Source organism: Mirounga angustirostris, unplaced genomic scaffold (genome assembly GCF_029215605.1).
Source record: "Mirounga angustirostris isolate CCGP_5_RB_7025 unplaced genomic scaffold, mMirAng1.0.hap1 SCAF_8, whole genome shotgun sequence".
Taxonomy (NCBI): domain Eukaryota; kingdom Metazoa; phylum Chordata; class Mammalia; order Carnivora; family Phocidae; genus Mirounga; species Mirounga angustirostris.
This window is the reverse complement of record NW_026991716.1, coordinates 133,959,328-133,973,101: the sequence shown is the minus strand read 5'-3', so window position 1 is coordinate 133,973,101 and position 13,774 is coordinate 133,959,328. Positions and strand designations below refer to the sequence as shown.

The 13,774-nt window shown below is 41.8% G+C and overlaps 1 protein-coding gene across 1 annotated transcript in view; it reads left to right on the top strand.

The window, feature by feature from the left end:
• The window catches only part of NOX3 (NADPH oxidase 3), a 56,191-nt gene extending 42,736 nt beyond the window's left edge, over positions 1–13,455 (top strand). The window contains exons 12-13 of the mRNA XM_045866175.2: positions 3,389–3,513; positions 13,329–13,455. Of these exons, the coding sequence (XP_045722131.2) occupies positions 3,389–3,513; positions 13,329–13,455 (252 nt within the window). The remainder of the gene's footprint in view (positions 1–3,388; positions 3,514–13,328) is intronic.
• Positions 13,456–13,774: the final 319 nt, after the last annotated feature.

Genomic DNA, 13,774 nt, shown 5'->3' with positions numbered 1-13,774 from the left:
CCCTCACCCCCTCCCCTCTAGAACCCTCAGTTTGTTTCTCAGAGTCCACAGTCTCTCATGGTTCGTCTCCCCCTCTGATTACCCCCTTCATTTTTCCCTTCCTACTATCTTCTTTTTTTTTTTTAACATATAATGTATTATTTGTTTCAGAGGTACAGGTCTGTGATTCATCAGTCTTACACAATTAACAGCGCTCACCATAGCACATACCCTCCCCAATGTCTATCATCCATCTACCCCATCCCTCCCACCCCCCACCACTCCAGCAACCCTCAGTTTGTTTCCTGAGATTAAGAATTCCTCATATCAGTGAGATCATATGATACTTGTCTTTCTCTGATTGATTTATTTTGCTCAGCATAACACCCTCTATTTCCATCCACGTAGTTGCAAATGGCAAGATTTGGGGGGTTTTTGATGGCTGCATAATATTCCATAATGAATTAAATACTGTTAATTATGTTTTCCAAACAGAAATTTTCCTTATTCAAATGGGATTTTTGACTAATGATCCATTTGATGAAGTACAGATACAGTCTTTGGGTTTTTTTTGCTTTCGAGCACTGTGCTTGCTCTTCAGCTTCTACAGTGAATTGATTTCAAGGGTCCATCTCAGAATTCCCAGTCATTTGGGAGTTTTGAGACTGAGGCCCTGTTTGATTTTGTGACAATACAACTCTGCCCCATCCTATCTCTGCCCCCTTCTCAAAGTATGCTTTAAGATATACTTTTTTACTGAATACAAGTAAATTAAAATTGACGTGTTCTTAAATTTTTGTCATGACACATTGAAACTCTTTAGATGCTTGAATTCCAGAAAAAAAGTAATTGGTGCATTCTGTCAGTGAGGAATCAAAAGGCTTTTTTGGAAATAGCCAATTGTTAAACTGAATTCAACAACCTCAAAGTGGCAGAAAGACAAGAACAGAAGGGACAGATGGAAAAGGTATTATGAAGGGCAAATCAACAGGGTTTGAAGATTAATTGAACACTGGGCTGAAAAATATGGAACAAATATAATTCCAAATGTTTGAACATCACTGATTGGTAGCTTGACAGTACCACTAACATAAGTAGAAAGGGACCTTTTTTTTCTATTAAATAATGCCCAAACTTCTCCTCAAGGACTTTAAGGCCCTTCCTGACTGCTGGCAACCAACTGTTGCAATTCCATCATGCCTCTGGCACTTGAGCCACTAGACAATGCCTTGTGTTTGCATGCCTCCATATCTGCCCTCTCTGTCCCATTTCCCTGACCGTCACTTAATGTCCTCTGTCCTCCCCACTGCCTAGGACATGCAATGGTTCTTTGAAGCCCTGGCCATCCCCAGTTCTCTTAGTCAAAAGTACTTGGGGCTTCAGCAGTGTAACTTGTCTACTTCTCCAAGAGCACTTTGTTTCTATCTCCAGTAAAGAAGGATCCTGGTCTAACTTATGTCGTTGACGTCATGCATGTGGGCTTCCCCTCCCTTGGATGACCAGTTCTTCACAAAGCAAAGACCTTCTCTCTTTATTTTTGTACTGCTCACTCGTAGTACCCTGCCTGCTTATAGAAATCACTCAACAATTGTATGTGGAAGGAAGTTGAAGTCACACAGTATTTGAAGATTCATCTTGAGCTATGATGATCAATTTGAAGGAACAGAAAAAAATTTACGTAAAAATATGCTCAGGGAGTTCAAGACCCAGGACTCTACTCGGGCAGGAAGATGAGGGTGTCGGGGAGAAAGTTAGTAGTCATCTTTGTAGACGATGCTCACTGGGACCATGAAAATGAAAGTTCTTTGGGGAGTAGTGGTCCAAAAAGGACTGGAAACTGGGAAGGCAGCTGCATTGTGAGACAGGAGCAGATCATAGGAAAACAAATCTAACATTTCGTCCTTGAATGAAAAGAAGAGTCAGAGAGAAGTAGAAGAAATAGTATTTCATAATGCATATAAAATCAAGGAGAAACAATGTTCAGCCACATGGTTGGTGGAGAAGCCAAGGAGAATAGGCCCAAGCTGGTCATTAGCTTAGGCACTTAGTCAAAAGTAAATTGGCTGCCTCTGCCTTCTTCTTTGCCCACAGCTGAAACTAGTCAATCCTACTGTTAAGCAAGAGGGCTGTGGGGCTGCAATTGTGCTGCTCTAATCTGGAGGCTGACACAACTCTGACCTTGACTTCCAGTTCTGATAACAGGGCTTCTGCCACTTTTCAAGGCTCAGTCCTCAACTACTGCCGCAGTTCCTGTCCCTGAGCTCTTGTCTCCTACTTCATGCTTCCCTCTCGGTCTTGATAAACCTGGCCAAGAAGAGGATCCTGCCGTACTCTCACTATTGCTCTCCTGGAGTCCCCTATTCCCAAACTCCATGCCGATAGGATCCCTGCCGCCTGGGGTCAGACCTGCCTGATGGCAACTTCCTGCAGCCCGGGCTTCTGTGATTCCACCACCGTCCACCCTCACCAGCTGGTCTGTTGGGGCCTTACCTGGGGTAAGGTTTGGCCCAGCAGGGTTGTTAGCCAAACTGGTCAGGAGCAAGATGAGTCAGAGGACATGAGCAAATGGAGCACCAAAGGTTGTGAAACACGAACTCAAGAGCTGCATCGGTGTCTAAGGGGTGAGCATAGAACACACAAATCCCAGGAGGTAAGAAGAAAGTAGCTACCAGGGTTCAGCAACCTAAAACATCATCAGTAGGCAGTGCTATGCCCCAGGCTCTTATTTATCAATCAGTACTTACCTGGGTGCTTTTATATAATTTGAAAGCAAATTGCTGGGCACAGAGCTCCAATCCTGCCCCTCTCTGTGCTTGGCCACCAGGTCTGTCTGCCAGGCTCCGCCTCCTCCCAGCACTAGAACCTGGACAGTCCACTTCAAACCGTTTCAACCCAGTAGGTAGATCTGACTGTAAGATCCAACCACTTCCTGAACGTTTCCTATCATTTTAATCTGGCAGTGCCCTTCTCAAATCCCTAAGGTTTCATATTAAGTGAGTGGGAACAGAGGCAGAGATTAATTTCTGAGCAGTTTGGTAGAAAAAAGGAAGTAGCTTAATGCTTACTGTCCCTTAACCATATTTACCATACTACTCTAATCCTTGTCAAGAAAATTCCTCCCAGGTTCATGTTACTGTACCTCACCCAGGCACACATCAAACCCTTTGTTTCAGTAGTGCCCAAGGTAGAATACAAAGATAAATGAGATATGATGTCTATCCCAAAATGCAAAATCAGTGATTTCTGATGCTAATGATAAGCATCTCTAGCTGCATGAAGAAATGTTTTTGAGTATTCTATCTACAAATGAACATAATTACTTGATCTTTTATTTAGAAGCAGGTTCCTGTTGTGTTTTGTTTTTTTTTTTTTTCCTAAATGTCACCTGATGCAACAATTTTTATTTTAGGCCGTTCACATTGCTTTACATTGGGATGAAAGTACTGACGTGATCACGGGGTTAAAGCAGAAAACATTCTATGGAAGACCTAACTGGAGCAATGAGTTCCGGCAGATGGCCTACGCTCACCCCAGGTAAGGCGTTCTCTTTCCTCTGCCTGTAGGAGCCTCCCTGGAGGCTGCTGCTGAGGTGGAAAAGTCTAGGGCATGAGCTGCTCAACGTGTAGTAGTGAGCACTTTGTTTAGGGAGAAAACATCGACCTTAGAAAGGGTGGTCATGGAGTTTTCCAGAAACCTCTCTGCTTGACTGGCTTTCAACATCTGACAATTAGCAGTTGTGCTGAAATGTTTCACACTTAAATTCAATCAAAGATGGTATTTCTTTTTTTTTTTTTTAAAGATGGTATTTCTTAAACTACGTAGGTCTTGAAGAAATGTTCAGTGAACACAGCTGATCTCAACTTACCCAACTGGAGAATTCACTTATGTCCAACTGTAAACCGTATCTAACATGTTCAGCAAAGCAGACAAAAATTGTTCCAAGACCAAGCAGAGATTTAATGTGGTGGCTAAAGACCCAGGATCTGGAGCCTGAGTGCTTAGGTATAAATCCCAGCTCCACCATAACCACCTGCTTACTTTGGACAGGTTATGTATCCTGCCACTGACTTAGTCTCCTTCTCTGTAAGCTGCACTTAATAATAGAAGGTTGTGCTTTCTAATTCTAGAAGTTACTGGCTATGTGACCTTAGACAAGGTAGCTTGTTTGAGTTTTTGGGCCCCACTGTAGAAACATGAACGATACCATGCAGCCACCGTGTTGTTTTCATAATTCAAAAAATACATAGCTTGATAAAGTGCAAAGCACTAATGCAAATATTTATCATTGTTATTCTATGTCCCCTAACTCAGTCTCTGTTTTGAATCCCAGCATCTATGGCTCTTGAAAGTCAGTATGCCCTAATATTGTCCTTGTTTAAAGAATATTTTCCATATTTGAGGAAAGGCCATGGAAGTGAGGAAGTATGCCACATAGATAACTGGGAAAGAGCAGAAGGACAGCATGTGCCAAGATCCTGAGGCAACAGACAGTGTTCCTGGCATGATCCAGGAGGCCAGTGAGGTTGGAACAGAGTGGGTAAGAGGAAGAGGGGCAGAAGGCATATAGGAGAGATAACTGGGGGACTATTACAGACCATTATAAGGCTTTGGATTTTATTCTGAGAGAGGAAACCACTCAAATGCAAAGGTTCAAGCACAAGAGTGACATGATCTGCCTTATGTTTAATGAGACCACCTCTGGCTGTTGTGAGGGAATAAATTATAAGTGCCCTAAGGCAGAAGTGGAGAGGCTAGGAGGAGGTAAACAGTGGTAGTGGTTTGGTTTAGGAGCAGTACAGGTACTGAGAGGCAGTTGGATGCTGGTATTTTGTGAAGGTAGAGCTGACATGGCTTATTGATGGATTAGATGGGAGAACGGTGTGACCCGAGCTAGAATGGACTTACGCTTACTAATTTGGGGATGACTGAGAGAGCAGGTTTGCCAGCACAGGATATCAAGAGTTCGGTCTTTTGACATGTTTAGTTTGAGATGCCTGTTATACAACCAAGTGGAGAAGTCAAGCAGACAGGTGAATATGAGTCAGGAGTCAGAGGTGTTCAGGCTGGAGATGTACACGTGGGAGATGTTAGACGTGAACTGTATTAGAACCAGGAAACTGAATGAAATAGACAAAGAAGCCAATTCAGATGGACAGGAGTTTAAAGGACCACCATATCCAGAAGAGAGGACAACACATTCTCTATTTGCAAGTCACAGAGTTTAATATAAATTACTCGTAGCTATCAGATTAATCATGTCATTTACATCTTCTATAGCCTGACCTCTCTTCTGTCCACTTTATTGGTATTGAACCACTAAGAGTAAACTAAAATCTACTAGGGTCTTTCTGACTAATTCCCTGTTTCCATCTCTCCCAGAAGTTCTGGTGCTGTTGCTTTGTGGTCTCTCATCAGGGTCATTGCGTCCTGAAACCTTCCATAATTCCCTTGCATGCTTTCTGCTCTATAAGATACTCTTCTGGTGAATATTAATTAACTTTTGGTCAGTTTGGCTGCTCTTTTTTACATTTTTCTAATACTCTCTTTGTGCTCAAACTTTTCCATTTTCTTTTTTGTTAATCGTTACTAAATTTTTGAGACCTCCTTGGACCAGCTGTTTGAAGAAAGTATGGTGAGACACGGAGTGTGGAAGGAGTGACCAAGTCCAAGGTTCATAACCTGTCCAGTTCCAGCCCTGTGAGACCCCGAACCAACCCTCTATACCCTATGCTGTGGCAGCCTGCCTGAGAAACACCAGACCCAAACTGAGAGCATTCACTGCAGAGGCTCTGGATTCCTGAGCACACCGTGCCTGCATCTGCTCAGGAATGAATCCATTGGAAGTAGTGGGGACCTTCTCCTAACCTTGAATTGTCCTAAGAGTAAAGGATTTCCAACAAGAGAGGCCAAGAAAAGCTTAACCTTTAACTTCAGGGTTAAGGGAGGGAACGAGTGGACCAACTACACAGTTGTTTTGTCCTCAGGCTCAGCCTCAGATGCCCTAGGAGAGCTGGACAAGCCCATGGCAAGTGGCCTTGGGACTCTCCAGGCACCACTTCTGAAAACTGCTGGCTCCACTTTGTTTCTTACCTTGACTCTTGCTGACACTTGACCTAGAATCCAGTTCCAGTGTCCTATCTTCTCTCTAAATATGGTGCTTAGAACCCATCCCAGCTTCCAGAGCCTCAGAATCTGGTTCCCTTGTGCTATCTGCTCAACGTCCTGTCCCAACTCCCAACTCCTAGAGCCCTAGCCTCCTCTGAGCCCTGAAGTCACCACCCTTCATCTCCTATCCATGGGGTACTTATCCAGGGGCAGAGATTGGATCGTTTTATCTGTGAGTTCCTTAAAAAGATGGTGGGTGGAACACTAACAAAATGATACAAGCTCATATGTTACAACCACGACCAGGATTTTCTTTGTTGGTATGTTCTCCTTTTGGAAAAAAACATCTACTCATCTGATAAATGTTTTACACTTAGTTTTCAATTAAAGGATGAATGTTCCCACTTGCAGGGTTCTTACAGGACACATACATCTTTACTCTGAGTTCTTATAGATAGGACCACTCTTTGTTAGGATTGCCCCTTATTGACGAGTCACGTTGTATTTGTTTATTTGTTACACGTGAAGTTCACGGCCCAGTGGGCAAGAAGGCCTTTCAAACCAAACCATTTAATTATCATCCTTCCCTCAGAAAGGTGTGAGCCAGAAACAGCACCAGGAGACCCGAGAGCAGAACTGAGTTTGCACTAACACTGCCCGAGCAATTATGTCGGGTAGTGGCTGGGAAGCGAGTCTGTCCAAGCATGCGGGGAACGAGGAGTAGGAAACAGTTTGAAGGCAGGAAAACCACATAGTTGTCACTTCTCTTGTTGCCCTTGTGAAGAGTGTGCTCATTCCTGTTCAGAAGCTGTAATCAAAGTTTAGTATGTAAATGTACTTAAAACCCAATTGAGCTTTTCAGCACATTAGCTGATGGATGACTCCGCCTCCCCCTGAGCAAAAGAGGCCCCCTAAGACTGTCACCAAATCAAGCCTCTACAGCATACTTCTTAGCCCCCAAATTTTAAAAGTAGCCTATTTGTAATAGCCTTAGACACTGGAACACAACTTGTTATATAGCTCCAACTATCAATGTAATTAATATAAGACACATGTAGGCAAAGATCAATGATCATTTCTTCCTTGGAATGCCAGATCCTGGGCAAGACAAGTCACCAGTAGACAGCTTAGCACCCCCCTTCCAAAAGACTTTTAAAATGACCTCCTTAAAATAATTTTGTTTTCTGCTGTGTAAAAGAAGATTTATGTTTAATGAAGCTTTTAATGAAGAAATCTCAGAAAGAGAATGCCAATAAAATCTAATTTTTAAACAAGAAAATCTAATTTTGAGAAGTATTTCAATATCCTGGCCTTTGTCCAGATATAAATGAAACACACAATCCAATTATTGTTCCGCACAAAGGACAGAGTAACGTTAATTTTCCTCAAGATGGTTATTAAAGAGATAAACAGTATGTTTTTCCTTGATTATGTCAAGGATATGTTTGTTCCCAAGCCTACTTGGCTACTCTTAGAAGACAGGTCTTTCCTGTCATTAGCTCATATCTTTTGGCAAAGATGGGTCAGAAAGAATTGGTGGATTTGTTAGTGGCCTCAGAAAAGGTTCTTTGTTCTTGAGGGCCTTTGAAGTAGGCTCTCAACCATTTCTATTCATCAGCACGAAGCCAAGGATTCTTAGGGCTTACTCTTTTAAAAACATTTACCTGTTCCCTCAAAGCTGGAGTTTGTTCTTGTTCTAAGAAGAAGGAGTTAAATCAAAAGAATAAAGGGAAGAGAGGCAAAAATATTTTTTTACAGAACATGAAAAACAGCACCAAAAATAAAGCTCGAAGGGAAGCAGATCAAAGAGAATAGTGCAAGCTCCAAAGGAACCAGAAAATTGCAAAAATAACAGTAATAGAGAAACAAATTGATGGGCATCAAAATGAATACAAATAAGGAAAGGGGAGGAAAAAATTAAAAAGTGATCAAAGACTGAAAGTAGAAAAATGGGAAAGTGTACTCTATTGTTTTTATTTGCAATTAATTTTTGTAATTTTATCAGCTGTATTACAGAACACAAGTATAGTTTTAAAAGAAGATCACCAACTAGTAAGTGAATATATAGAAAGTAAGCCTTTGATTGGCCCAAACTCACGGGCACGTGACATTCGCTGTACATTGCTTATGTTGGACAAGCCTGGAAAAGTAGTTCAAACACAAAACAATGAAAACAGTTCTCCCGACTAGAATACGGTAGGTTAATTAAATACAGGCATTGAGAGTCATGTCTTCCTAGTCTATAGAAATGTGTATCTTTCACAAAAATGGAAGCTGTATTTCATTTTTTGTAAACGGTCTCGACTTGTTCCCAAGCTTTCACAAAATATTCAGAAAATCAGGGAATCATTTCCAAGAAGGTACACAGAATGAAAATATATATATTTGTCACCTCCAGCTACTTTTTGGATACATACACATTGTGCATATACTCAACCGTCTGGATCTGCAGATCGGTTGTTTTTTAATTAATTGAATAAAATGATTTTCCATAGGACTTTGGTCTTTGGTCTTAACATTTCACCAAGTATTTATCATTTGCCACTTTTGACTTAGCTGCTAATAACTTCCCCGTGCCATGTAGATGTAAAACTTTATGTAATTAATGACCATAAAAATTTTGAAGATTCGGCCATTTCTTCAAAACTTGAGTAGAAGTGTTTCTCTTATCTCGAAGAAACAAAGACTTCAGAAGAGTACTACCATTTGTTAGAACTGTTCAATCCAACCCAACGAGGGAGAAAGGTGCCGACTTACCATATGATTGGGAACTTCTAATCCATATTGCAGGAATGTATTTTAGACCACCCATTGTTTTCAGAAATGTAAAAATACCTTTATACTAAATCAAGTAAATGTGTCCATCTGGAACCACATTTGCTTGTGTGCACACTCTCCAATTCTCATTTGTACATGCATATGTGCAAAATGTTTTTAAATGATATTTTGGAGAAAGTCACATTCTGATGATAGCATACAGGGCCCTCTATCTAATAGGATATTCTTTACATTCGTTATATGACTAAAGTGTTCAGAATACCCGAAGAAATAGACCTAAGTGGAAATCCCACACATGACAAATTATAGCTTTATGAGAGAAATAAAGCCACCATTAACTTATGACTGGGATAACGTTAGCATGTTTCAATAGTACCTTTCCACCAGAGGACATCCAGCTCTCCCTCCAGTTAGAGTCAGGTGAAGATTCAATGAAAATTACTGGCTTTACTCTATTTTTGGTAGCAAAGGTTAGGGAGGTTGGGTGAGCACAAGTGGATTTGTCATTATTCTGCTAAGCATCTTTGATGGTTTTACCTAGAAAATCATTAGATATGGCAACTATATGAGCATATTTCTGGATGAAGGTGTATACATTCCTGTGTTTTATCAGAGAGGGGAGGAGAGAGGATGGGCAGAAAAATGGCCCTACCATTCCCTGGCATCTAACGCTACAAGTCACCTACTTTTATTTCTCTCTTATTTCATTTTCTATTGGACCATGACCATCCTCAAAGACAACAACTTTCTCTGTGCCCCCACGGAGCTGAGCACAGTGACCAACATCAGCAAGTGAAGGGACCATGAGAAGGATGTGGAAGCTGGGACCAGATTCCTAATTCTTCCCAAATAAAATGGAGTTGGTGGGAATAGCAAGTTAATTCTCAGCAGTGAGCAAGCACTGTTAGGGACTTTGTAGCTCCTAATGAACCACTGAGTAATTAAGATGCAGAGAGAAGTCACAGAGCAGGCTGCTACAAATCAACCGGGAGATGGGTTTAAAAAAAAAAAAAAAAAAAAAGCTGGCCAACACAATTATTATCTGTGGTTGTGAAAAGAAGGTGCTGTACAAAATATAATTATACGATGAATCATTTGGAGGAATTTCTAATGAAAAACATTCGCTAGGAAAGATTAACCAGAAGTTGTGTCCATTGTCTGATACCAAGTTTGTAGCCCTCCTTGTCTTCTTTCTAAGCCTCCATAAATCCACGGGAAGCTTCTGTTTATCGATTTTATTTGCAGAATGCACTCAGGGTATAAAGTAATTTGATTTTTTTTAAATGGGGTTTAGGGTCTGCCCCTACAGGGTTATAACTTACCAAGCATAAAAGCCAACACATAAAAACAAACGTACAATTTAAAGAGAGAAGTGCTCAAGGCAGCAGAACCTGGGAATCCAGCAAGATGGTGGGATTACTCCCGGGCCCACCCACTCTCCCATATATCTGCTGAGCAGAAATCTCCTGGTGGGTGACATTTTGGATGCCTTTCATGCATGGCATTGCTGAAATGTTTTGAAAAATGCATCAACCCTACAGAAAAGAGCACAATAGTTATTTAGCAAATAAGAGGGGGAGCGGGAGGATTCTCCTTATTGTTCATCAGAGCTAAAAATAATACTGCTAATGTTAAAACCATCTTTGCAGCTCGTGTAAAATTTGTCCTTTTCCCATCAAAGTCAGCAGCCCAGACTGATCGATGCCGCTAATGCTGTCCTGGATCCAAGTCCTCATTCATGTGCAAGCTCTGCAGCTTGCAGGCTGTAAACCAAAGGATACTGCCTTGTGTTTTTATACTTCTTTTACAGGGAATCTTTTTTTAATTCTAAGCAATCGTGGGTAATTAAACTTGATAGGAGAATTTTTTTCTATACCAACCCCATTAGGGTTCTGTTGCACTTGTCCGCTGCCTCATAAAAGGAAAAAAAAAAAATGCTGCCACATCTGTGCCTTCCACACTCTGTGCAGATTCTCGGCTCTGTGAGCCCCACGGTATATGCATTCGGGACAAGAAAGCTCCGCGCTTGAAACTACAAGTGCCGAGGCGGGTAAGCAAGGCAAGCGATCGGCTGCCCTGTGCGGGGACAGGAAGGCACAGAGTGCTCGTGAAGGGAGATAATGAATGGCCTTTGTGAGACTTTTTGGCGCCTGCATAATCATGACACTTACATGAATCCAGCAAAGTGTGTACTTCGTTGTGCAGCGTAATGGTCACGATTTCAAAAGAGGCAGGGTTGCTGTGAACGGCTGGGGACACCAGTGGTTCACCTGGCCGCCAGCAGTCAGAACCCTTTGAAATGGAGTCTTAAAGGCAGAGCATCAAAGGGGATCCTCAGGACCCGCAAACAGTCACTACGACTGCAAACGAAAGGGCAACTCTAGCCTGTTGGGAATGGGCCAGTGGGCAATCACTTTGGTGACACCTACGCGAATGGAAAAATATCACCACCCATATAGGCGTCTTTGAACACGGATGCAGGGATACCTCTGGGCCTCAGACACAAAGCCAAGCTGTGACTCTTTACGGGGAAGGGTTTTGCCTGACCCATCTATCATTCAAAATGTTTCACTCCAGAATTCAAATAGCCCAGTGCTGGAGTGCTGATCCAGGAGGACTGTCACCATCGTTGGGGTACCAGCCCACGTCACATCTGTTCAGCTCCGCGGAGCAGACAGACATCTTGTGGGTCAGAGTGTAGGCTGTTCCTGGGGCTGGCCATGTGCCAAGCCCAGGATGGAAGGCTATACTGGCAATGTCATGTCTAATCCTCTCAGAGGTTCTAAGAGCTAGGTCCTATCATGCACCCCATTTCACAGAGAAGGAAGCAGGGGGCCTTTGAGGAGATAATAAACATGCCCAAAGCTCCTCAGCAACAGAGGGGTAGAACCAACAGCATTCTTAATCAGTGCCTTCTATTTCCATAAACACCTGAAAGTTGCTTCATTAAGTCATAAACTCGTATTTTTCAGTGGAAAATACTTTCGGAAAAGGCACTTTCTCGAATTTTGCCGTGGGAATAATAGCTTCAAAAATAGTCCTTATATGTTTTAAGCATATTGTCATTTACAAATGAGTCCACTTGATAAACTCATTTGAAGCTAGAGTTTGAAATATAATTGAACCATCAATTTCTACCATGGTTATTATGGTCCTGGAACACATAATTAAAATGTGGATTGACTACATGGCAGAGAACCATGTTAACATATAAGCTAAGAAGAACGAGCTATAGAGGAACTTCCCAACCACAGCCAGCTATCAAGGAGCAGAGGTGCTGGGTGGGCTGGTCCTAGAGTCCCAGTAATTTCTCCAAGACAATGTTTCTCAAAGTGTAGCTCACAGGACCATGTGCCTCAATATCATCTGGGGGACTTGCTAAAAATGCATTCCTGGGATTCAAGCCTGGGAATCTACATTTTAAAAATCTGCCTAGGTGATTTTATGCGCAGTGCCAGAGATTGGAAAAATGCTATAAGGAATAGAACAGTGCAAGACAAGGGAAGCATGGTCTGTAAGTCCCTGTAGAGACTGGTTACGCCTGACTTCTGGAGACAACCTGAATCCTTGCACCAGTGTGTTATTTATATTTATTTATAGAAGCAGAGCTGGCAGCCGTGGTCCCAAGGGACCTGAGCAGCCCGGGGACACTCACTATATGCAACAATACCTCTTCCACACGGTTTTCTGAAATGTCCTGACTAGAGAGGACAGTTTTCAGGTGACTCCACTTTCAGTAATGTCTTTTTCCTTTCCAATTCTTCTTTTTGGCCTTCTTTGAAAACCAAAGGCATTCCAACAGGAAAAATAAACTAGCTTCTCTCACTTTAGTATAAATTTTATTAGCTATGAAAAGGCAGGGCTGAACAAGATATTAATAATAACTAACACTTTTTAAACCTTTTTGAATGCATTATCTCATTTTGTTCTCAATAAAACATATAATGTAATCATTAGTCTCTTTTTGCACATGCAGAGATTGAGATCTTGCCCAAAATCTTGCAGATCATAATCAATGGAACCATTTATTCATTTATTCAACAAATGTGTATTTTTTACTGTGGCCAAGCACTATTGTGGGCTCTGGAATAGTGAGGAGTAGAGCAGAACAGGAACCTCACATTCTAGTCACCAATCCAGGAGGACATGAATCAGGGTCACTGGACCAGAAATCCAAGTGCTATCACCTCTGTCATTGAAACTCCCTCCCCAGTCATCATGGCCCTGCTACTCTCGATCTCCTGGGCTCCACCTGCCTGTGTGTTTCAGGGTCTAACAAGACGCTGGGAACCTGTGTGGGAGTACGGCACTGAGTAGGAGAGAGAATCTAAGAAAAAGGAAGTGAGTGGAGAAAAATAAATGAAGGCACAACCGCAACCACTTCACTAATTTTATAACTCTGTCTTGGTTTCTGGCTAGCCTTGCTCCTGCATAACACATTCTTTCCTTGTCTTATCCTACCACAGCAGCAGCATTGGTGTGTTCTTCTGTGGACCCAAAGCTCTCTCAAAGACGCTTCAAAGGATGTGCCGCTTATATTCCTCGGCCGACCCCAGGGGCGTCCATTTTTACTACAACAAAGAAAGCTTCTAAACCTTGGAGAAAAAATTTCTTGTGTTATGTAAGTGGCTGCAGTCATGTAGGTCAGCAGTCAGGAAACGTTTCCTGTAAAGGGCCATATAATAATTATTTTGGGTTCTATGGACCATATGATCTCAGTCACAACTACTCTACTTTACCATTTTAATGCACCAAAGTAGCCACAAACAATAAATACGTCAAGGTATGAGCATGGCTGTGTGCCAATGAAACTTTATTTATGGACATTGAAATCATATTTCATATAATTTTGTCATGGAACATTCTTTTGATTTTGTTTCTAATGATTTAAAAATGTACAAGTCATTCTTAG